The 25,160-nt window shown below is 46.4% G+C and overlaps 1 protein-coding gene across 1 annotated transcript; it reads left to right on the top strand.

The window, feature by feature from the left end:
• The first annotated feature begins 17,839 nt into the window (after positions 1–17,839).
• Positions 17,840–21,137, top strand: Fitm2 (fat storage inducing transmembrane protein 2). The gene is made up of 2 exons (XM_036185226.1): positions 17,840–18,109; positions 20,115–21,137. Exons 1-2 carry the CDS (start codon positions 17,937–17,939, stop codon positions 20,728–20,730), a joined length of 789 nt encoding a protein of 262 aa, XP_036041119.1. The 5' UTR covers positions 17,840–17,936; the 3' UTR covers positions 20,731–21,137.
• The last annotated feature ends 4,023 nt before the right edge of the window (positions 21,138–25,160 follow it).

A 25,160-nucleotide genomic window follows, 5' to 3' on the forward strand; every position in this document is an offset into this window, starting at 1 on the left:
ACTGCCCAAGCCTCACTTCAGAGCTTAGCATCAATGATCCCGGTTCACAGGGCATCTCTGAGGCAGAGATGCATCTATTGCACAGATGGAGACACTCTCTGCTCCCCTGTGGACAAGGCTGGCCTCTTTCCATGAGGCAGGTTTTTCAGCAGATAAAATAGCCAGGGTGGGGTAGGTAATAATTAGGGTGGCCCAAACTAGGAGCTCTTGGTTAATATCTCTCAGTGGATTCTACTCCCGCTGGGTTCAGCTACTTACTGCCTGCTGCCTACCTTCTCTAGACTTGGCCGAGGAAGGGACGTTCTCCCAGAGAGTGGCACTGAGGCTGTGTAGATTGGTGGGTCACAGGGCAGACTGAATCCAGATAGCCTGGGTTGCTGGGCCACCCCCAAGGATTATTGTCTGAGTGGCCACCAACAAACTACTCAATCATTCTGTGCCTCAGTTTCTTCGTCTGTAAAGTGGAATCACAGGACTGAAGAGAGGGCTTAAAGGTTAAGGGTGTGTGCACTGCTTTTCTAGAGGACCTGAGTTTGGTTCTCAGCATGCATGTTGGGTAGCTCACAACTCCTGAAACTCTGCTGGCCTCTGTGGGCACCTTTGCTTACACACACACACACACACACACACACACACACACACACACACACACACACGGGGGGGGGGGTGTTAAAATAATAAAAATATGGGACTGAAGCCAGGTATGGTGGCACACACTTTTAAATCCAACACCCAGGAGGCAGAAGCAGGCTGTGAATTCAAGGCAAGCCTGGTCTACAAAGTGAATTCCAGGCCAGCTAGGACTACATAGTGATATTCTGTTGAAAGCAAAACAAAAGAAAAACCTCATTTATCACAGCACACCTGTGATGTCAGAGGACAATCTGTGGTAGTCAGCTCTCTCTCTTTCTACCATGTGGGTTCCAGAGATCAAAACTCAGGTTGTCAGGCTTGGCCACAAGCTCCTTTATCCGCTGAGCCATCTTGCTGGCCCCTGTTAGTATCTCTTTAAGACACTCAATGAAATGCTGATACTTATAATAACAGCTAATAATAGCATCAGCAGGCAACATCTGTGGACACATGGGAGATGACAGCTTCTAAATGCTGTACACACGCAGTCTTGTTAAGTTTCATCCCATCTTCATGGTATCAACACCCCTGTTCTCCAGCTGCCAAGATGGAAGTTCAGAGAGGCTAAGCTGTTTGCCCAAGTTCACACAGTCAGCCCCAGGGGACACGGGATTCTAGGCTAGGTCTCTCCCACTCCTGCGCACAGAGGTCATGTCTGAAATGAGAGCGTGGACAGAGGAGCCCCAGCCGTGGGCAGGCCCTTGGAGAACATCTGGGCCCTTTGTCAGCTGAGAAGAGAGACTGAACAGCTTGTCCAAGGACAACACACAGCAGCTGGCAAACTCAGGCCCGCAGCCCAGATCCACGCAGGAGGAGGGCAGCCATTAGGAACAGAAGAGCTATGGGTGTTGGTGTTTATTTGTTTGTTTTGAAACAGGGTTTGGCTGTCTCGCCCAAACTGGCCTCGAAATTGTAGCAATCCTCCTGCTTCAGCCTCCTACAGTTTTTTTTTTTTTTTAATTTTCACTTGCCAAAAAAAATATTTAAAATGTGTAGGAGTAGTTTGCCCGCATGTATGCAGGGCATTTTCTTAATTAATGATTGATGGAAAGGCCCAGCATATTGTGGGTGGTTCTATCCCTGGGCTGGTGGTCCTGGGTTCTGTAAGAAAGCAAATTGAGCAAGCCACAGGGAGCAAGCCAGTAAGCAGTACTCCTTCATGGGCTCTGCATCAGCTCCTGCCTCCAGGTTCCTGCCCTGTGTGAGTTCCTGTCCTGACTTCCTTCAGTGATGAACTATGAGATGAAAGAGTAAGCCAAATAATCCTTTTTCCCCAACTTGCTTTTGGGCCTGGTGTTTCATCACAGCAATAGAAGAACAGACAATGTTCTTGACCACGAGCCATCTTCCTAGCCCTTTCCTCCCACTTTTACATGTTTGGGTTTTTTTTTTTTTTTTTTTTTTGTGTGTGTGTGTGTGTGTGTGTGTGTGTGTGTGTAACTCATTGAGTTTAGTTAGGGTCATAATGCTCTAAGGTTTTTACATGGATAAGATGACACACTACAACCCAGGCACGGTGGTGCACACCTGTGATCTTGGTCATCTGGAGGTTGAGGTAGAGAGATCAAGAATTCAAGAGGAGGCGGGCAGTGGTGGCACACGACTTTAATCCCAGCACTTCAGAGGCAGAGCCAGGCGGATCTCTGTGAGTTCAAGGCCAGCCTGGTCTACAGAGCTAGATCCAGGACAGGCACCAAAACTATATAGAGAAACCCTGTCTCAAAAAACAAAACAAAACAAAACAAAAAAGGATTCAAGGCCAGTATCAATTACATAGTAAAGTTCGAGGCCAGCATGGGTTTCATAAGACCCTATTTTAAGAAACAGCAACAAAAAAGACACACTGCTCACTAGAGACATGCCCCAAAGCAACAAAATTATAGAGAAAAACACACCAAAATAATGTCAATACTAGAAAATAGTCTAAAATACTGGGGTGGGACATTGAAGGGGCTTCTAATTCTTGACTGGACTCACAATACATCTTAGGCCACATGTTCCACAAATGGTTTGAGTTTTTTATGTTTAATTAGTGTGTGTGTGTGTGTGTGTGTGTGTGTGTGTGTGTGTGTGTGTGTGTGTCTGGTCAGAAGACAACTTGTGAGTTTCCTCTTTTCACCATGTGGGTCCTGGGATCAAACTCAGGTTATCAGGGGTAATAGTAGGTGCTCGGTACACAGACACATCTCGCTAGTCCCACACTTGGCTTTATTTATTTATTTTTTTTCCTTTTTGGTTTTTCGAGACAGGGTTTCTCTCTGTAGCTTTGGACCCTGTCCTGGACTAGCTCTGTAGACCAGGCTGTCCTTGAACTCACAGAGAACCACCTGCCTCTGCCTCCTGAGTGCTGGGATTACAGGCATGCGCCACTACCGCCGGGCCACACTTGGCTTTTATGTTTTGTTTGGAGACATTCTCAAGTAGCTTAGGGTCCAGTAGCCCAGGACCTCAATATATAGTCAAGGATGACCTTGAACTCTGTTTTTTATTACTATTTTATGTCCATTTGGTGTTTTGCCTGCATATATGTCTGTGTGAGGGTGTCAGGAGTCCTGGAACTTGAGTTACTGACAGGTGTGAGCTGCCATGTGGGTTCTGGGAATTGAAGCTGGGTCCTTTGCAAGAGAAGCCAGTGCTTTTAACCACTGAGCCATCTCTCCAACGCTGACCTTGAGCTTCTGATCCTTCTACTCCCGGCATGTTCAGTGCTGAGATGGGACGCAGGCGTTTGTGAGTGCTATGTAAGCACTCTATCAAGGAGCCAATGAGCTGCATGCCCAGCCCACATTTCACTTTTTGTGTTTGTGTTATTTTAGCAAGCTGAACAATAACAATGACAGTAGTTTCCCAACCACATTTCCCACCTGTCACTGCCTTAGCCATGTACAGGAATTTTAATCTTCTTTTAACAGTTGAGAACAAAGCTTCAAAGAGAGAGGCAACTGCCCGGAGCACAGAGCAAGTACATCTGGACGCCCAGATTTGACCTGGAGCCAGGCCTGTGTCCCCAGAACAGTAGAATGGAGAGGCTGCTGGTGACCGTCCCTGACCTAGGGAGCGGGGCTGGAGAGGCTCACAACAGCTCAGAGTAGCTGGTGGCTTGGCAAATAAATATACATAAAATACCTCTGGGCCCCAAGGCTTTGTCCTTTGCTCTCTCTGCACCCGATGCAGCATCCGCTCTTCTGTGGCTGTCTCTGAGGGAAGCAGGATGGTGTGGTGGGTGAGGCCCAGCACTTCAGAGTCCAGAGCTCGGTATGACTCACACCGAGTCCTAGGCTCCCTCTGCAGCTCTTTCTCATTTATAAGATGGGAATAAGAAATAGGTGCTTCCAAGCTGGGCTGGTGGTGGAGGTCTTGTATCTCTGGCTACTCCGGAGAGCAAGGCTGGAAGATGGTATGTTGGAAGTTAGCCTTGGACTGAGTGAGAGCCTCTTTGAAAAAAGTGAAAAGCGGGGTCTGTGAGACGGCAAGCCTAATAACCTGAGTTCGAGCCCCGTGGGATCTACATGATAGAAGGAGAGAACTAAGTTGTCTTTTGCAAGTCATCTTCTGACCTCTCCCTCCCCTCCCACACTAAATAAGTAAATGTAATATATAATATATATTATTATATATAAGTATGTATATTTAATGAAAATAGGGCTGGGATGTAGCTCGGTGGTAGAACCCTTGTCTAGCATGTGGGAGGCCCTAGGTTCAGTACTGGGAAAAGAAAAGGTGCTTTTTTATTCAGTGTAGAAATTCAGTGAGAGCCAGGTGCATGCCTTTAATCCCAGTACTAGAGAGGCAGAGGCAGGTGGATCTCTGTGACTTCGAGGCCAGCCTGGGCTACAGAGTGAGTTCCAGGACAGGCTCCAGAGCTACACAGAGAAACCTTGTCTTGAAAAATCAAAAAAAAAAAAAAAAAAAAAAAAAAGAAAGAAAGAAAGAAAGAAAAGAAATTCAGGGAGAATGAGACTAGCTAGCAGCGCAGGCATGGTCTGTCTAGTCTTAGCTGCAAACAGAAACATTCAAACGAGCCCGCACGTGGTCCCATGGACTGACCTTCAGGATGGCACAGCTGATTGAGCGTGACAGGGATGAGCACGCTCATCTTTGGGAGTGCTGGTGCAGAGAAGCAGGAGGTGGGCTGCAAAGCTGTTTTAATTGATCACACACTTAAACACACATGATATGATCTTTTATTTTGAAAAAATGTGATGTGGTGATTTGATACAAATATATAAAATATAGAGATCAAATCAGGGTAATTAGCATCTCCATATCCTTGATTATTAATTGTTTGTCTTGAGAGCTGTCCTACTGTGTGTGTGTGTGTGTGTGTGTGTGTGTGTGTGTGTGTGTGTAGGTACAAGAGTATGTGTGGTGGCCAGAGGTTGACAATGGGTTTCTTCCTTGTTATTCTCCACCCTTTTTGATTGTTTCCTTTTGAGACTGGGTCTCACTGTGTAGCTCTGGTTGGCCTGAAACTCACTATGTAGACTAGGCTGGTCTCGAACTCACAGAGATCACCTGCCTATTTCCCCAGTTCTGAGGTTAGGGACCTGAGCTACCCTGCCTGGCTCCACCTTTTCTTTTGAGAAAGTATCTCTCCCTGAACCTGGAGCCCACCATTCAGTTAGACTGGCTAGCCAGTAAGTTCCAGAGATTGTCCTGTCTCTGCCTCCCAGTGATAGGATTTTAGGCAAGCAGAGCCATGGCCCGCTTTCTCCACGGGTGCTTGGAGCCCTGTCTCAGGTCCTTATGCTTGTGAGGCAGGTAGGCACTTAACGGATTGTGCTGTCATCCACCCCCAATTCCTTTCTTGTAATTTTTTGTCTTTGTTTGTACTGCTGGAGATCGTACCCAGAGCTGCACGTATGCTAGGCAAATGCTCTGTCTATTGCCGACCTATCTCCTCAGTCCTTCTCCAGCTCTTCATACAAAGACTGTATGTAATTTATATCATGATCTGGGGAACAATGGTGGCGCACGCCTTTAATCCCCACACTCGGGAGGCAGACACAGATGGATCTCTGTGAGTTCGAGGTCAGCCTGGTCTACAGAGTGAGTTCCAGGACAGGCTCCAAAGCTACACAGAGAAGCCCTGTCTCGAAAAACAAAAACAAAAACAAAAACAAAACACAACAACAACAACAACAACAACAACAAAGATTGACCTAGTTGTATACAAGATTGGGTTAAAGTTGTTATACTCTAGTACAATTTTAAGGATTATGTAAGGTTTTGAAAATCTGTTTAAAAAAATTCTCTCTTGCATTGGCAAGATGACCTGGTGGGTAAAGGCACTTGCTGACAAGCCTGTATACCTGAGTTTGATCCTCAAAACCCATGAGAGAGAGAATTAACTCCTCAAAGTTGCCCTCTGACCTCCACATTCATACCATGATATATATGTACCCCTTCCTTCCACAAATAAATTAATGTTTACAAAATTAATAAAGTATTCTGTCAACAAGAATATAATTAAAAAATCCTAAGGTGAAACATACACTAGAGCTGGAGAGATAATGGCTTACTAGTTAAGAGGGTTTACTGCCCTTGTAGAGGACCAGAATTTGGTTACAAACACCTATATGGGGCAGGTCACAGCTTCTGTAACTCCACCTCCAGGGCATTCCATACACACACACACACACACACACACACACACACACACACACACAATCTTTTTAAAAGAGAGACGGTGCTGCAGACCTTTAATCCCAGCATTTAGGAATCCAAAGCAGATCTCTGTGAGTTCGATGCCAGCCTAGTCTGCATAGTCGCAGGTTGCCTGCTAGCCAGGGCTACAGAGCGAGAATCGAGAATCTGACACCTGACGGTGTGGGCATGGGGAGCTCTTCTTACCCTCCTAACATACACTTCCTAACAACTGGTAAATACCTTCCCCAACACACCACCAAGGAATTTTCAAAACCCTTCATTACTCTTGAGGAGCTGGGGTCAGCTCGGGAGAGTCAGGACTCGGGCAGGGAGAGCAACCTCTTCTCAGGGTGCTGAGGGTAACTGGGTTCTACTGAGCACTGGGAAAGGCCAGGCTAGGGAAGCATTTGAGGGTGCTGAGACTAAGGGAGAGCGGGGAGCCCAGGGAGGCACTAGGAGGTCCGCAGAGCCGTTCAACAGGGACCTTAGTGCTTTGCCCCAGACTACAGCTAAGCGCAAGGTTGAGGATGGAGATGGCACACAAGGAAGGATTGGACATAAAACCAGTGCTGAGCCCTTCAGGGAAAGGCGCCTTTTTACCCGACACCACCGCTGAGGCCTGATTTCCCACAGTCCCCCGGAACCCTCCCGAGAAGTGCCCAGAGATGTCCCTATCAAGGACAGCTCTCCTGAGAGGCAGACAGCGGACTTCAGCCTGGTGTTTGCAGAGGCCAAGCCAGAGAGCCGCTCGCCCTCCTGTGGTGGTAGTGAAGGAGCGGGGGTAGAGCAGAGCTGGCGTGCTTGAGCTGCCTGCCGCGGATGCCCAGGGGTGACTGGTGTTGTCACGTAGGGCTAGGTGGCCATCAGGCCCCAGGGATGCTCCGAGGTCCCGCTGCTGCGCCATGGCCCTGTAGTCTAGGGTCAAGGCGATGCCCTCGGGGCTGGCGGCCGCAGGACTAGGAAATCCTCGTCCTGGTCTGGGACAGCTGCACTCGCCAGGTGTGGCCTCGGAATTTGCTGTGTCGCCTGCCCGCGCAGCTGGAGCGGAAAAGCCCAGGCGTCAGCGCCCCCTGTCTGAGCATCCGACCGCGCATTCCTGCAAGTCCCGCAGCCACCGCCCAGCTGGACCCTAAGAATTCATCAGGGCGGGGTGGAAAGCGACCGCGACCGACCGTGGGACCCTATGGGCACAGCTGAGCCATTGTCCATTTGTTAAATAGTGGCGGTTACACTACCTTCTCTACCTCTCCAGTGGCTCTAAATATCCATCAAAGACCATCTTTATTTCAGAGATGACCCTTTATTGTACCCCTAACTAGACGCCTGACCCTAAACAAAATACGATTTTACATACTTATGCAGGCAACACAGTAGACAAGATGTGATTCTGACTTTTTCAGCAAGGAAACATGAGTAACTTGTCAGAGGTAGGACAGGTAATGAACACACAGCTAGACTTGAATCCACATCTCTCTCTCCCTCTGTTTTGTTGTTTTTTGTTTTTGTTTTTTCAAGACAGGGTTTCTCTGTAGCTTTGGAGCCTGTCCTGGACTAGCTCTGTAGACCAGGCTGGCCTCGAACTCACAGAGATCCACCTGCCTCTGCCTCCCGAGTGCTGGGATTAAAGGCTTGCTCCACCACTGTCGGGCCACATCTGTGTTTTTAACCAATGCAATGTATGATGTTCATACACTGTTATCAGTCACTTGGTAAACTTGGCAGTGTGCTGTGGGTGTGAGATTATCTATCCCAAAGCAGGTTGTGTTAGAGCTACATGCTCCGGACCCAGTCGAGTAAGGGGGGGGGGGGGGAAATAAACATTTTGTCCTGTGGGGCATACAGATCTTACTTTGAATCCCAGCTCTGTTAGCTGTGTGCCTTTGACTATGTGCCCCAGTGTTTGTAGAAAGGAATATAACAGAACCTACCTGGGGTAGGGGGCATCCTTGTGGGAAAGAGAACAATCCAGAACATTTTGATACAGAGCCCAGTGCCTGGCCTATTTCTAAACCCAGGCATTTTCTTTTGCCTAGTGCTTCTTATTTTGTTATGGATGTTATTGATTGCTTACATATTTGTTTTAATGGAGATTTGTGAAATAGAACAAGCACATGAGATTTATGAGAAGTCGGTGTAGCGTTTAATGAGTATTTTTTTCTTCAAACCCAGGTGTAGAAACAGAGACTGTCTAACTGTTCAGCCCAGCTCCAACCCAATGCCCCCTCTTTCCACTCTGGTAGACAACCATCACCCTGGCATGAAGCTGACCTTGCTTCTCTCCCTCTGGTTTTACCAACTTCTTCCAGGCAATGACAGCTCCTAATTCCTAGGCCTGGACCCTCTGCTGAGATATGATGGTCTGAGATCTGTAGGAGACATGTTCATAGGAGGAAGCTGGGAGTTGGGAGGGAGTTCACAAAGGTGCTTGGGGTTAGTGAGGGTCCCAAGCAAGGTCCCTGCCCTTCTCCTGGCAGTTGCTAATGAGTAAAGATGTGCCCTACACACAGCACCAGTCCTGCTGTCCCTCTGTCTAAGTTTGTATGTGTTGGAGGCACAGACAGCGTGTGCAACCCTTTCCTGCTAGGAAGGCAGGAGATCCAGCCTCTGGCAGATACCAGCTTTACTCAGCTGCTCCAGGGGTGGCTGGTTATTCCCTAGGGTTGGGAGAGCAGCAGCCAGAGGTGACTAATGAGGGAGACTTTGCAGAAAGAGTTCAAAGGGAAGGAATTAGTGCTGGGGGTGAGCATCCATCTTGCTGGCCAGGAGCCCAGGACTGGGGGAGAGCCTCCTACTGGAAGAGCTGACCTGACCGGCTCTCTCCCAATCTGAATGAATTATTTCACAGGCACCAACCGAGAGAAGGGCATGGCCGGCTGGTCACTCTTCCCACTGTTCCTCTGGCTGACACTGGCCAAGCCGTCAGACCTCAGTGTGAGGAGAACTCAGTTTTCCCAAGATTCTCCCTGACCCTTCCCTCTCCTCCAGGGCCTAACCTGACTTCAGCCAAACCCATTGTTTTATCTCAGCATCTTCCAGACTCTAGGGACCACAGGCCATTTTCACAGCCATTTGTAATGGTGGGAACTCCTCAAGATGAAAGTTGTAATCATTTTATAGCTGTTATTTGAGGTTGTTTATTTTCTATTCATAAAGAATCTATTTAAAGAACATAAGTGATTTCCTTTTGCTCACTGCATTAGTAATGATTCTTTAAGAAATTTAACATATATGTGTATATATAGGGGTATTTTGTCTGCATGTATGTCTGTATACTGTGCACATCCCTGGTACCCGTGGAGGCCAGAAGATGGCGTTGGATCCCCTAGCCCTGGAGTTAGAGAGAGTTAAGAGGTGCTGTGCAGGTGTGGGGACTAGGTGCTGTGTTCTCTGAAAGAGCAGTCAGTGCTCTAAACTGCTAAGCAAGTATTTCTAGCCCTAGTGATGAGTCTATGCACTGGATACAGCTCAGAAGAGTATATTTACTTAGCATGAACAAAACCCCACACCAACAGTAATAATTTGTTGATTTATTCAGTAACATAATCGTTTGACTAAAGGCCAGGTTCCATTCTAGACACTATACATCACTGAAGGAAACAGCACACATTCTGTACTCTCTGGAACTGGCATCTCAGTGGGGGAGACAGAAAATAAATACATGAATAAATACATTTATAAATTATAGTTTAGGAGACAAGTATGATGGTACTGGCCTATAAACCCAGGAGGCAGAGGCAGGGGGATCTGGATTTCTAACTCATTCTTAGATATATGAGTTCAAGGCTTCTTGAGCTACATGAGACTCTTTTTTGTTTTTGTTTTGTTTTTTTTTGGTTTGGTTTGGTTTTTTGCTTTTTTTTTTTTTTTTTTTGGTAGAGTTGAGGATTGAACTCAGGGCCTTGCACTTGCTAGGCAAGCACTCTACAACTGAGCTAAATCCCCAACCCTGAGACTCTGTTTTCAAAAAAGAAAAGGAAGAAAGAAAAGATTTATCTTAATGAGAAGACTCTCATTCCAGAGAGATCTTTTTTCAAATAATTTATTTTTATCACATAACCACGTAACATGGGCTGATTTACTTTAAAACAGACAAAAAAAAAAAAAAAGGTTTATTTGCCTGAGAGAGAACCAGGTTTCAAAATTGCTTTTATTAGTTATTTGGGCTATGAGACAAGGTCTCACTACAGAGCCATCTGGCCTAGAACTCTCCATGTAGCCCAGGATGGCTGTGAACTTTGTGCCATCCTCCTGCTTCTGCCTCCCAAGCTCTGGGACTAAAGTTGTCCACACCAAGCTGGGCTCAAGACAGCAATGGTTTGAATCTGAATTACCAGCTCTCTTGCTAAAGGCTGGGGATCCAGTTGCCTGGCATTCAGGAAATGACTGGGTCCTGAGGGCCCTGACCTCACTGGGGAGTAAGTAATCCACGGACAGATTCATGTTTGTTAATAGTGTTGTCAAAAGGTAGAAGGCAGGAGGAGGCCTGGTTGGAGGAAGCAAGCCTGGGCTCCCCCTCCATCCCATCTCCACCTCTTCCTCTTCTCCCTGACCTCGGAGTGGTGAGCAGTGACATGATGCCTTTCCTTCAGGATGCTTTCGCCTTGTCACACTCCTAAAAGCAGCAGACCACCTACCACCTGTGAACCAAACCTCTAAAACTGGGAACCAAAACAAGAATTTACTCGTTCCCTCCCTGGGCTTTGATTTTTGTTGAGTGAACATCTTATTCATTGACCTGGTGGTCATGTAGCCCAGGCTGGTCAACTGGTCTTGAACTCCTAATTGTCCTGACTCCACCTTACAGGTATGCACTGCCAGGCCAAGCTTCTCCATGGTTTTTTAGTAAGAGTTTTACAGTTTGGGGTTTTACATTTAAGTCTTTAATCCATTTTGATTCATTTTTCCCCCAAAGTTGTGTGAAATAAGAGTTCTTCTATATATAGATATTATCATTCCCAAACCATTTATGGAAGACACTATTCTTTTCTAGTTGCTTTTTCTTTTTTCTTCCTTCCTTCCTTTCTTTCTTTCTTTCTTTCTTTCTTTCTTCCTTCCTTCCTTCCTTTCTTCCATCCTTCCTTCCTTCCTTCCTTTCTTTCTTTCTTTTTTTTCTTTTTCTTTCTTTTCTTTTTTTTTGCCGGAGTTGAGGACTGAACCCAGAGCCTTGCACTTGCTAGGCAAGTGCTCTACCACTGAGCTAAATCCCCAACCCCTCTAGTTGCATTTTCTTGGCATATTTTTTAACAATTAACTCATGCTACACACATGAATTCATTTCTGGGCTTTTCTTTCTTTATCCTTTTTTTAATCATAATAATATTTTTTATTAATTCTTTCAGACTTTCATATAAAGTGTTTTGAACATATTTACCCTTTATTCCCCCAACTCCTCCCAGATCCACCTCTCACCTTCCCACCTGTTCCAGTTTTGTGTCTGTTTTTTAACAAAATAGCACACCAAGTTTACTTTGTTCTTCTCACATGCTCAGGAGTGTGGGGTCATTCGCTAGAGCATGGTTGGTCCACTTGGAGCAGCACCCTTAAAGAAAACCTACTCTTCCTCCCTCAGAAGCCATCAGCTGTCAGTAGTTCAGTTAGGAGTGGGAGCTTATGAGCCCCTCCCCATCCCTTGGATATAGGGTCTCATGTCGTCTAGGATGGCCTTGAACTGACTATGTAACCAAGGATGACTTGAAATCCCTGATCTTCCTGCTTCCACCTCCTGTGTACCAGGATTATAGGTGCATGTTACCACACTTTGGTTATATGGTGCTAGAGATGGAACTCAGGGCTCCAGGCATGGTAGGCAAGCACTTTGACAACTAAGGTCTATCCCACTCATTATTTCTGGACTGTCTTTCTGTTCTGGAGGTCAAAATGTGTATTTTTAGGGAGTACCATGCTGTTTTAATTACTATTGCTTTGTAATGTAGTTTGAAATCAGGTTGCATAATGAACTTTTACTTTTGGCTCATGTCTGCCTTGGCTATTTTTGTTGTTGTTATTATTCCATAGAAATTTTAGGATTAAAAGGCTGGAGAGATGGCTCAGCAGTTAAGAGTACTTGCTGTTCCTCCAGAGGACCTGGGGTTCGAGCCCCAGTAACCACATGGTGGCTTACAACTGTCTGTAACTCCAGTTCTGGGGGATATGATGACCTTTTCTGGCCACTGGGGATACTAGGCATGCATGTGATGGGTGCACACATATACACATATAACTCATACATTAGAAATTTTAGGGCTGTGTTTTCCACTTCTATGAAATATGACATTGAAGTTTTGACAAGGATTACTTTGCATCTATAGGTTGCTTTAAATAGTGTGCGCATTTCAACAACATTCATTCTTCTACTGTGTGAAGATGGGACATCCTTCCACTGATTTGTACAGACAATGCTTCTAACAAGTATTAGTATAAAAGACAAACAGAAGATGCAAGTCAACGGTAGTGTGTTGTTGGTTTTGTTTTGTTTTTGCTTTTGTGGGGGCCCGCCACCCACCTCCCACTCATGGAGGCTTATTCTCATTTATAAATGTCTGGCCTTAGCTTGACTTGTTTCTTGCCAGCTTTTCTTAACTTATCCCTTCTACCTTTTGTCTCTGGGCTTTTCCCATTTTCTTACTTCTGTAAATCTTACTCTTACTCCGTGGCTTGCTGTGTAGCTGGGTGGCTGGTCCCTGGAGTCTTCCTCCTTCTCTGGCTACTTCTTTCCTCCAAGATTTCTCCTTTTATATATTCTCTCTGCCTGTCCTTTCTCTTGCCTTGCTATTGGCTGTTCAGTTCTTTATTAGACCATCAGGTGTTTTAGACAGGCACAGAAACAAAGCTTCATGGAGTTAAACAAATGCAACATAAACAAAACTAACACACCTTCAAATAATATTCTACAACAGTAGGGTGGTGCTACCTTGGTCTCAGGCAGAACTATGTTTCTCTCTCTCTCTCTCTCTCTCTCTCTCTCTCTCTCTCTCTCTCTTTCCTTCCCTCTCTCTTTCTTTGTGTGTGTGTGTGTGTGTGTGTGTGTGTGTGTGTGTGTGTTCATGTATGTGTAAATATATGTCCATACGGAGGCCAGAGGTTAATGAGTTAATGTTGGGTGTCTTTCTCAGTTGTTCTACACCTTATTTTTTAAGATAGGATCTCTCCTGATCCTGGAGTTCACTGGCTCTGCTACACTGGCTGCCAGTGAACCCCAGGGATCCTCCCAACTCTGCACCCTGGAGCTGGAATTACAGAGGCACACCACTGCACCTGGCTGTGTATGGGGTGTGGTGGACTAAACACAAATCCTCAAACTGAATGGTAAACACTACCTTCTAAGACTTCTCTGTCCTACTGCCTACTTACTGTCTTCTGTCCCCCTCTGGTGGGAAATGCAAGGACACTGCTCTTCAATGTCTTAAAATTTCAAATCCAATGTTTTTCATATATTATTACAAAATAAACAGTGGGTTGTGATGGTATTGTGTCCCCCAATATATTGTGCACCCTAACAAACTTATCTGGGGTCAGAGAACAGAACAGCCATTAGATAGACACAGAGGCCATAAAATGGTGGCACACACACCTTTAATCCTATCACTGGGAGGCAGAGAGATCCACCTGGATCTCTGTGAGTTCAAGGCTACACTGGAAACAGAGCCAGGCATGGTGACACACACCTTTAATCTCAGGACTTGAGATCTCATGTCTTGTTTGGGAAAGACACATGCCTTTCATCCCAAGAAGTGATGGCAGGAAGCAGAAAGGTCTATAAGGCATGAGGACCAGGAACTAGAGACTTTTAAGCTTTTAGGCTTTTAGCAGCAGTTCAGCAGCTTCCAGTCTCAGAAAACAGAATCAGCTGAGAAGTTGGGACGGTAAGGTTAGCTGTGGCTTGTTCTGCTTCTCTGATCTTTCAGAATTCACCCCAATACCTGGCTCCTGGGTTTTTTTTTATTAATAAGACCCATTAAGATTCATGTTACATGGGGATTTAGCTCAGTGGTAGAGTGCTTGCTTAGCAAGCACAAGGCCCTGGGTTCGGTCCTCAGCTCCGGCAAAAAAAAAAAAAAAAAAAAAGATTCATGTTACAATGGGTCATGCATGTCCAGTTTGTTTGTTTGTTTGTTTGTTTGCTTGGTACTAGTGATTGAACATAGGACATTGTAGATAGGCCTAGGATTCTTCATCTAGACCAGGCTGCCCTTAAACTTGCAAGGTTTCCCCTGCCTCTTCCCAAATAATGAGATTATAGGTGAGACACACCAGGATGTTTTAAAATTTGAATTGAGCTGTGTAATTGAGTAAAAAAAAACACAAACAAACAAACAAAACACAGTGCCTTACATGTAGTAGAAGGCATGTTCTGTCATGAACTGTCATGAAGCTGCATCTAAAATTATACATCTATTAACATACATAATTGTTTATAAGCTGCATGTGTTTCTTATGTGTGTACTATATCACAAACAGTGGTTTGCTGATAAATGTTTAATATAATGAGCTCTCACGAAGAACATATAAGTATATACATATATAGATTTATTATAAACTTTCTAAAAAATAAAAATCTCTCAGTATAAAGACTGGTGCACATGACTTATAAACAATGAAAACTACAACACTCTTCTTGTTTGTTTTTTGAGAAGGGTGGTCTCATGTATCTCAGGCTTGCCTTGAACTCACTATGTGGCTAAGCCTCTACCTTTAGTGTGCTGGGATTATAGGCATGGCCCACCACATGCAGTTTATGTAGTGCTAGGCCTTGAACCCAGGACTTCATGCATTCGAGTGAAGCATTCTAACCAAGCTATAGCCCCAAATCCCATTGTATTCTTTATTGTAAATATAACTCACTGACACTTGCAATTTTATTGATTTTTGCTGGACGTTTGTTTCCATAGCCCACCTATGATTTCAATTCAGCTGCCCATTGATTGACAAATAGAGTCATGTCCCGATGAAAACAGTCAATGACAAAATAAACCCTGCTTGTAGCACTTGCTAATTTCCTTAGTGTAAATACCTTCATTGTGGCTGATTTCAAGCTTCCTGTGTGACGTCACAGAGGTGGGAGAGAGCACAGAGGCAGGCATAATAGATGCAAGTAGGCTCAAGAGCACAGATAAACTGGGTGTGATGGCACATGTCTGTAATCCCAGCAGCCAAGAGGGAGGCAGAGACAGGAAGATGACCACAAATTCGAAACCAGCCTTCTCTACATAGTGAGTTCCAGGCCAGACAGGGCCACATAATAAGATCGTGTCTCAAAATAGACAAACAAGAACATAAATAATAAAATGTAGTGAAATAATTAGAAAGTGATTGGTTTGAGTTTTTAATCTTGATTTTAAGTGTTAGTTTATATAATACAGTGGCTAAGGAAGGACTCATGGTTGGGAATTCTGATGCTGACAACCAACTTCACAGGCTAGGAGCTTAGCTATGGGACAAAACTGAGTAACTTGGTCACTAAATACCTCATGTGAACTCCACTAGCCTCCAGGCCCCAGGATTTCAGTCAACAACATGGCTGTTTTATTATTACATTTATTATTTGTTTGTTTGTTTGTTTGTTTGTTTGTGTTTTGTATGTGGGTGTATGTATGAGTGAGTGTGTGAACAACTTATGAGAGTTAGTTCTTGCCTTTCACAATGTGGGTCTTAAGGATTGAACCCAGGTTATTTAGATTGGCAGCAAGTGCCATTACATGCTATCTTAGCCAGGGTTTCTGTTGCTGTGAAGAGACACCATGACCACGGCAACTCTTATAAAGGAAAACATTTCATTGGGGTGGCTTACAGTTCAGAGATTCAGTCCATTTTCATCATGGTGGGACATGGCAGTGTGCAGTCAGACATGGTGCTGGAGAGTTCTACATCTTGTACAGGCAACAGGAAGTGGTCTGAGACACTAGGCGTGGCTTGAGCATATATGAGACTTCGAAACCCATCTCCACAGTGACACACTTCCTCCAACAAGGCCACACGTCCTAGCAGTGCCACTCTCCTTGAGCTTCTGGGGGCCAACTACACTCACACTATCACACATGCCGCGGGCCGTCTCTCCAGGATCACTGTGGTGGTTTGAATGAAAATGGCCTCCATAGGCTCAATAAATAGTTGAATGCTTGGTCCCTAGTTGGTACAACTCTTTGGGAAAGATTAGAAAGTGTGACTGTGGTGGAGGAGGTATGATGTTTCAAAAGCCCACCCATTCCCAGTTAGCTCTGGCTAGCTCTCTCTTTCTTCTCTATCCTTCCCTACCCCCTTCCCCTGCCTTGAAGTTGTGTCTCAAGATGTGAGCTCTCACATACTACTCCAGGACCATGTCTACCTGCCTGCTGCCATATTCCTAGCTGTGATGGTCATGGACTCACACACTGAAACTGCAAGTTCCTGTGACAGTTTGAATAGCATGGCCCCCAAAGGCTCATACATTTCAATCCTTAGTCACAAGGGAGTGTAACTCTTTGATAGAATTAGAAGGTGTGGCCTTGTTGGAGAAAGTGTGTCACTCGAAGTAGGCTTTAAGGTTTCAAACGCCCATGTCAGGCCCAGTGACTCTCTCTCTTTGCCTGTGGATCAGGGTGTAACTCTCAACTAATTCCCCAGCACCATGCCTACCATGCCTACTGCCAAGCTGCCCACTATGGTGATAGTGGATGAAACCTCTGAAACTGAAAGCAAGCCTCCAATTAAATAGTTTTTTTCATAAGTTGTCTCAATCATGCAAACACAGCAATAGAACAATGGCCAAAATGGCCCCCAATAAACTCTTTCTTCTGTAAGTTGCCTCGGTCATGGTGTTCTATCACAGCAATCAAAAAGTGGCCAAGACATCCACATTTTAAATAAAAATACATTCATCAATTTAAATGCTAAGTTTAGTTCAGTTGAGAAGCTGAGGCAAGAGGATTTCAGGAACTACAAGTAAAACCCTGACTCAAAAGAACAAAGTTGTTCTGGGCATGGTGGCGCACACCTTTACTCCCAGCACTCAGGAGGCCAAGTCTGGTGGATCTCAGAGTTCAAGGCCAGCCTGGTCTGCAGTGAGTTCCAGGACAGCCAGAACTACACAGAGAAACACTGTCTCTACAAAACAAAACAAAATTAAATAAGATTTAGCAATTATCTTGTGGGATTACTTTCTGATAAAATTTAGAAAAATAAAACCTCAAACCCCTGTATCTGGATTACCGTAAGGAACTCCTAAATCCACAGACTAGCTCTTAGAAAAGATGGATCTCTTGTTGTATTTTGCAGATAACAAAAGCAAGTATCCCATGGAGGTGTCTCTACGAGAAACCAAATGATGCCCTGGCCGCTGATCTAATTCCTACTGAAGTACATTTATTCTTCCCCATCCTCCAGCCAAAGCTCTCACAAACTTAAGGTTGCCCAGGCTAAGAGCAACCTGCAGTACTCGCAGCATGTCGCCTGGGGGCGCTCAGGTTAGAGACGGAAGAGCGGCGCAAGTAGTTACAGACCTGCACTCTGCATAGCCACTCATGGCCGCTAGAGGGAGCACGTGCTCCCTTCAGGGGGGCGGAGCTTGCGGGAAGCACGCATGCGCCCGGAAGGAGGTAGTAGTGGCACCAGCCTGGGCGAAGGGCAAGACGGTGGCCGAGAGGGTTCTGGGAGGCGGACGGTGGCCGAGAAGGTCCGGCATGGAGCACCTGGAGCGCTGCGCGTGGTTTCTCCGCGGGACGCTGGTGAGGGCGGCGGTGCGGCGCTACCTGCCCTGGGCGCTGGTGGCCGCCATGCTGGCGGGCTCGGTCCTCAAGGAGCTGTCCCCGCTGCCCGAGTGCTACCTGAGCAACAAGCGCAACGTCCTCAACGTGTGAGTGCACCAGGCTCCGGGTCCCCGCGCTCCTAAGAAGCCGGTTCGCCGCCTGGGTGGGCGAGTCATGGGGAGGGATCTCTGTCTTGACAGCCGCGTTCGCGCGCGTGTGGGGACCCGGGGACCCTGGGAAAGCGAGGATTCCAATGGGAGAGCCGAGCTGGCGGGCGGGTCGGTGACGCGGTGGGTTGTTGTGTATGAGTTGCACTGGAGTGCTACTCGTCCCCACCTCCCTCCCGTTAGGCGCTGGCCCCTGTCCGGTTTGGGGAGGTGTCACCTCCCTCCTCCCGGCTTGTCAGACACCCATCTCCTAACCCCTGTGACAAAAATCCCACCGTTGTCTTAAAGACTGCCTCTAGACCCACTCACCACCCTGGAGAGCTTTTCCCTCCGGGCCGTATGTTGGTAAAAGAGAGAAGCCTTTGGTGCCGGTGACCTTTCTCCTGGATCTCCTTGGACTTTTCTCAGCCATCTAAAGTGCATGGCAGTTGCCCAGGAAAGCAACCCCAGCGGACTTCTTTGGGACATCTCTCTAACTCTGCCCACTTCTCTCCTAGTCTTTTAAGTTTATTGCACAAAACATCATTGCAGCAATATAGGGAGTTTAGAAGCTGAAATTGCTTCTTCGATGTGAACCTTCCACTGGAGTTTCCAGCATGCTGAGAAACTGCCTAACTCTTAAAACCCTACTTAAAACCCTGTTTTCTTTTTTGGCTGCCGGGTCAGGTTTCTGTCACACCTTAGCTTTGGCAATTTCCTTATCAATGCCAGTGGAGGTTTTAGTGACAGGCTCTTTGGTGCTGTCTGAGAAACTACTGGAATCTAGGGAAGAGGCATTCTGCCCTTGGCCCACCTTCATCCTTACCCACTTAGTGGCTGGGCTAAGAATAGAGTGTGAGGTTGATAGTTGCCTCAAATCTCTTTGTGTCTTTTCTGCTGCTCACCCCCAGGTCAGCCCATCTTTCATGAGCTGTTGTTTTATGTGGCCCGTTGAACCAGGAGCCCAGCAGGCTGGCACACTAGTCTGATGTTTAGGGGTAGCCATGGATTCTAATGTTTTGTTCCAAGACATGGTGCTGATTAATGGGAGGGAACTGGCAGTGATTCATTGAATCTGGGAGAGAGTTTAAGACCTGCTTGGTGCCCTCAGCTTTAGCAGCTGAGGGAACTGAGGCCTGAAGGTACATTAACAGATAGAGTTAGAATCAGGATTTGAACCCTGGTCCTGTAGCTTGAAGTAAAGCTCTTTCTTATAAGATTTACCAGCCTTGTAGGAAAAAGAACACTGGTGTGGTAGGAAAGGGCTTTGGGGCTGGGCAAAGTGTGGCTCAATCTGAGTTTGCTGTTGTGTGTGTGGCCCTCCAGAGTCTGTTTATAAAATGCTGTAAAATGAGGGTTAGGGGTACATCTCAGCTGATAGAGTGCTTCCCTAGTATGCACCCCAGGTTTGATCCCCAGAACCACATAAAACTGATTGTGGTGGCACATACCTGTAGTGGCACTACTAGGGATGTGGAAACAGGAGGATCGGTAGGTAGTTCAAGATCATCCTCAGCTACATAGGCAGTGTGAAGCCAGCCTTGGCTGTACTTAGACAAATGACCCTTTCCTCCTCAGCCAGTTGTGAATGTTCTGTGGAAGTGATTGTGTGTAAACACATCTAACATTTGATAGATGCTCAGTTACTGCTTTCCTGAGCAAATAGCACAACTGAAATATTGCAGGCCCTGGATTTGAACCCTAGTCCACCACTAATGAACTCTGCTTTGTCATGATACATCTGTATGGCTCAAAGTCACCTTACAGAGTTACAGATGAACTAATTTCACTGCTCAGGAAGTAAAGCATGTGTAAGCATGTAGTAAGGATTCAAACACGGTAGCTGTCTGGATGGACAGCTTTGATGGATTTCATTTAACTTCCCTAACTTAGATACCTGAAGCAGGATGACACTATTTCCTGTCTGCCATATCTCCTCTTCACCTGCACTTTCCTCCTCTGTCAGGTATTTTGTTAAAGTGGCCTGGGCCTGGACAGTCTGTCTTCTCCTGCCTTTCATTGCCCTCACCAACTACCACCTGACGGGCAAGGCCGGCCTGGTCCTGAGGCGGTTGAGCACCCTGCTTGTGGGCACAGCCATCTGGTATGTCTGCACCGCCCTCTTCTCCAACATTGAGCACTACACAGGCAACTGCTACCAGTCCCCAGCCCTGGAGGGCATCAGACAGGAGCATCGCAGCAAGCAGCAATGCCATCGGGAAGGGGGCTTCTGGCACGGCTTTGACATCTCCGGCCACTCCTTCCTGCTGACCTTCTGTGCACTCATGATCGTGGAGGAGATGGCCGTGCTGCATGAGGTGAAGACGGATCGCAGCCACCACCTCCACACTGCCATCACCACCCTGGTTGTCGCCCTGGGCTTTCTGACCTTCATCTGGGTATGGATGTTTCTGTGCACAGCCGTTTATTTCCACGACTTGATCCAGAAGGTGTTCGGCACCTTTTTTGGTTTGCTGGGCTGGTACGGGACATATGGGTGCTGGTATCTGAAGTCTTTCTCTCCAGGACTTCCTCCCCAGAGCTCTAGTTTGTCTTTGAAGCAAGATACTTACAAGAAATAAAAGAGAGACACATGGGGACAAGAGGACAATGGCTAATAGACTTCCCAGCTACTTTGTCCAGTGACTGGCTGAACTCTCGGTCCCACTTCAGAGAGGATGCTTATTAGGCCCTTTTGTGGTGGGGTGGAGTCTGGGAACCACGTTCAGTCCTCAGACTCTACTGGTGATGCCACCCATGTTGCCAGCACCCCATTCCTGCCAGACACTTCTCTCTGGCAAGACGTGACCTTAAGGCTCAGCAGAGTGACAGCAGACAGCCTCATTGTGTGGGTCATGGGGAAACCAGCGCTCCATGACTCCTTCTGCTGCGGTCTGCCTGGCTGTGATTCTCTTGAGAGCTCAGTGGCCATGTGAACGCTGTTCTTTTTTTCTTTTTCTTTTCTTTTCTTTTTTTTTGGTTTTTTTGAGACAGGGTTTCTCTGTGTAGTTTTGCGCCTTTCCTGGATCTCACTCTGTAGCCCAGGCTGTCCTCGAACTCACAGTGATCCACCTGGCTCTGACTCCCAAGTGCTGGGATTAAAGGCGTGCGCCACCACCACCCGGCAGACGCTGTTCTTTTAACAGTGTTTCCCCACGCCTGATCCTAAGATAAGCATTTATCTCTGGCGGGTTCTTTATTAAACACCGATGCCTACAACACCCTCTCTGGCTATAGTATCCACCTTCTCTTTGGAATATTGACAGTTGCACCTGGCTATGACCAGTTCCCAACAGGGGGCCACAACCCTGCAGTGCCTGGATGACTTTTATGTGGTGGACAATGATGAGACTGTTCTGTCCCCACTGTCTGTCGTAGGTGTTGGTGTTTGGAGCAGTACTGGAGAACCCCATTTCCCCCTCTCTCCCCTGAGTGAGTGCTGTGTGCCTTCCAATCGTCACTATGACGACAGTGCTCGAGGACTGCACTTTGGTGTGCGGAAGTTCCTTGGTTTGTTTTTGTTTTTGTTTTTTAGAACACTAACTTACCTTTTACAAACCGAACTCTTGGCTTATTGCATTAAATTCGTCCTCATAGGATTGTTCCCTCTGTTAAGTATTAAGCTGGAGCCAGGGGCCATGGTGCTGCATGCCTTTAATCCCAGCACTCAGGAGGCAGAGGCAGGCAGATCTCTGTGAGTCTAAGGCCAGCCTGGGCTACAGAGTGAGCTCCAGACCAGCCAGGACTGCAGAGTGAGATCCTGCCCCAAACAAAACAAACAAAGAAACAAAAATAAGGATAAAACTGGAAAGGAGACATTTGATTATTTAATGAATTTAGAGCTGAGAGAGTCATTCTGTAAAGTGTTTGTTGGTACTGAGGCCTTCCTGCCCACCTGACGGTGGTAGAGACAGAATAGGGTTCAGGGTCATAGGTCATAGGTTCATAGGATAAGTACCACGAACAAGGACTTTGTCTTTGAAGCAAGATACTTACCAGAAATAAAAGAGAGACACATGGGGACAGAGGACAATGGCTAATAGACTTCCCACCTCCTTTGTCCAGCGACTGGCTGAACTCTCGGTCCCACTTCAGAGAGGACGCTTATTAGGTCTTTTTGTTGTGGAAAACTCTCCTACCCTTGGAGAGGATTATGATAATTTAGAAGTGAAAAAAAATGTCACCCTCTGAAGCAAGAAGCCAGCCGGCATGCAAAGCCACGCATATCACATACCACCGCCATGCCACCTTATCTGTATTACATAGTAGCATGACTTGGTCCTGCCTCCTTTTCCTGGTCCCACCAACAGAGCAGCCCTAAAAGGAGGCATTCAACAGCCGTGACATTCTCTTTGCAGCCCTTCCGGTTTCCAGTCATTATGTGGCCTTTGCTGAGACGCTAGGGTGAGGAGTCTTGTCACTGTGTCCCACATGGCAAGCTCCAGTCTCTGAGAAGAAGGCCCCTCTCCTCTCCCAGGTGATCTCTCAAGCCTGTCACTCTGAGCCCGGCCTTCTGGGTGATCACCCCTGTAGCTGCTTTGACGCCTCCTCTCCAGCAGAGCTGGGTAATGGCACTACCTGATAAGTCTCGACTGCAGCTCAGGTAGTTAGGTGGTTAGTAAGTTAAGAGTAATTCTTTTAATTTATAATTTATTTTCTTAATTTAATTTTTTTTTTTTTTTTTTTTTTTTTTTTTTTTTTTTGTAGTCAGGGTCTCACTATGCAGCCCTGGCTTTCCTGGAACTCACCATGTGGACCAGGCTGTTCTTAGACTCACAGAGATCTGCCTGCTTCTGTCTCCTTAGTGCTGATATTAAAGATGTGCTAATATTAAAACCACCACATCTAGCTACTAAGTAATTTTTTAATATAAGGATATATTTAAAATACGTATTTCATAATCTGTTGAGCTACAGGTCAACTTGACCAATGACAGTGTAAGATGTTGTTGCCAAAGGGGAAAGAGAGCAGGCAGTGAGGTATCACCATGGTGCTTTGGTGAGTTGACAGTGAACAGAAAGGATATTTCACTTTCTGGAAGTTTCCACCCATCTCCTCAGGATAGGAATGGGCCTGGGGAAGATGGTAGAGCTGGTCACCAGATAAGTCTCTTAGGCTTCATGTTTACACAGAAAAGAGCAGCCATAGGGTGTATCCAGAAGTTCATTGTCACAGTAAGGCTCCAGACACTTTTCTAGTGGGGTCTGACCGGGTTTAACCTTAAACTGACTACATGTGGGAACTCTCAGTTACTCAGCGTTCGCTACGTATTATATGGACTAGATTACATGTGCTTTTTCTTGGTACTCCCCCACTTTGCTCTCTCAGTGCCAGGGATGGGAACCCAGGGCTTTGTGCATGCTGGGCAAGGCCTCTCTCCATCCCTGAGCTCCATCCCGAGTTCCTCAGAACCCTTGCCTTCTCAGGAGTATGCCTTCCCTCCTGTGCCAGGAAACACGCATGAGTGTTTGGGCTTGGGCAACCGTGAGATGTCGGTTGAAATGTTGGTATCACTCCCAATCCACCTGGCCAGTGTGCAAGCCTTGCTGTCCCTGTCTGTAAAGTGGAGGTGATTCTTTTAGCACTAAAGGAAGTGACGTGTAAGGTGCTGAGTATGTGTGCTGTGGTATCAGGCTGTCCTCCAAGTCTTTCCCTTGATGGCTTTGAGAATGGTCTGGCTTGTCTAGAGAAAGCAGAGAAACTAACATCTTTTGGGGCACACTCAGAGCTCGAGTGTCCTATGGAAACAGTCTCACCTTTTACCCATTGTCCCTGGGTGTTAAACATGAGGCTCTGGGGACATCTGACCCGAGTTGTGCCATGCTGTTCTGCTTCCCAATGTGGAGGTTTGCTCACTCGCTTCCATGTGCATCTGTCATTGTCTGGGTACCAGATTGTATTTAGAGAATGGCTCATAGCACTGTTGTGTACACACAGAGCCCATGTGTAAACAAGCAAATAAAGTGTACTGGAGATAATGGAATCCACATTATGGAGTTTGGTGTATTCCTTTCTGTATTTGTTTTTAATTTAATTTTTTTACTCTAACTTTTTGGTTTTTCAAGACAGCTCTGGCTGTCCTAGAATTTGCTCTGTAGACCAGGCTGGCCTCAAAATCTCAGAGATCCACCTGCTTCTGCCTCCCAAGTGCTGGGATTAAAGGTATGTGCACCAGCACTGCCCGGATTCACTTTAACTTTTAAGTTAAATTTGTGTGTGTGTGTGTGTGTGTGTGTGTGTGTGTGTGTGTGTGTGTACGTGCTCGTGCACACTATGGCACACATGTGAAGATCAGAGGACAACTTGCATGAGTTAATTCTCTCCTACCATGTAGGACTCTGAGATCAAACTCAGGAGGTAATCAGGCTTGGCAGCAGGTGCCTTTCCCTAGTAGTCATCTTGTTGACCCTATTTTAAAATTCTATTTATTATTATTGTGTGTATGATGCATGTGTTTGTGTACATGAGCCATAATCTACATGTGGAGATTAGAGGACAGCTTTGTGGAGCTGGTTCTCTCCTACCACGTGGACTTTGGGGATCAAACCTAGTCCTTTAGATGTGGCAGCAGGTGTTTCCCCCATGAGCCATCTCACTGGCCCGGACTCAGACCACTTTCTGATCCTTTCTTGAATTATGCTCACAGGAGGCATCTCATAGCTGGAGCATCTCCGGCTATTTCACCTATGTCTTTGTCCTAAGTATAGACATCTTTCAGCCTGCTTTACTCTTTTCTCTGTTGTTGGATCCTAAGGTCTAGGTTGGCCAGGCCTGAGAGTTGTCTCCTTGGCAGGAGGAGAGAGGTAGGTAGACACCACAGAACGCTGAGGAACAATGATGGTGTACTGGGGCAAGGTCACTTTGCAGCCCTGGGACCCTCTGCATACAAAATAGCATTCTGCCCCTTTACGCCCACTCATTGTCAGCCTGACCTACTTGGCACCTCTATGCAGTGTGTGTTGAAAGCCTTTCAGATCCAAGATTAGAATCTTCTCACGCTGTTTGGTCCTAC

Source organism: Onychomys torridus, chromosome 4 (genome assembly GCF_903995425.1).
Source record: "Onychomys torridus chromosome 4, mOncTor1.1, whole genome shotgun sequence".
NCBI lineage: Eukaryota > Metazoa > Chordata > Mammalia > Rodentia > Cricetidae > Onychomys > Onychomys torridus.

What these genes read in the sequence shown, in the direction of transcription:
- Fitm2 (XM_036185226.1), top strand. Translation starts at nt 17,937, where the DNA reads ATGGAGCACCTGGAGCGCTGCGCGTGGTTTCTCCGCGGGACGCTGGTG. An exon ending in AAGCGCAACGTCCTCAACGT is followed by an intron (nt 18,110 to 20,114) that starts GTGAGTGCACCA and finishes CTCCTCTGTCAG; the next exon opens with GTATTTTGTTAAAGTGGCCT.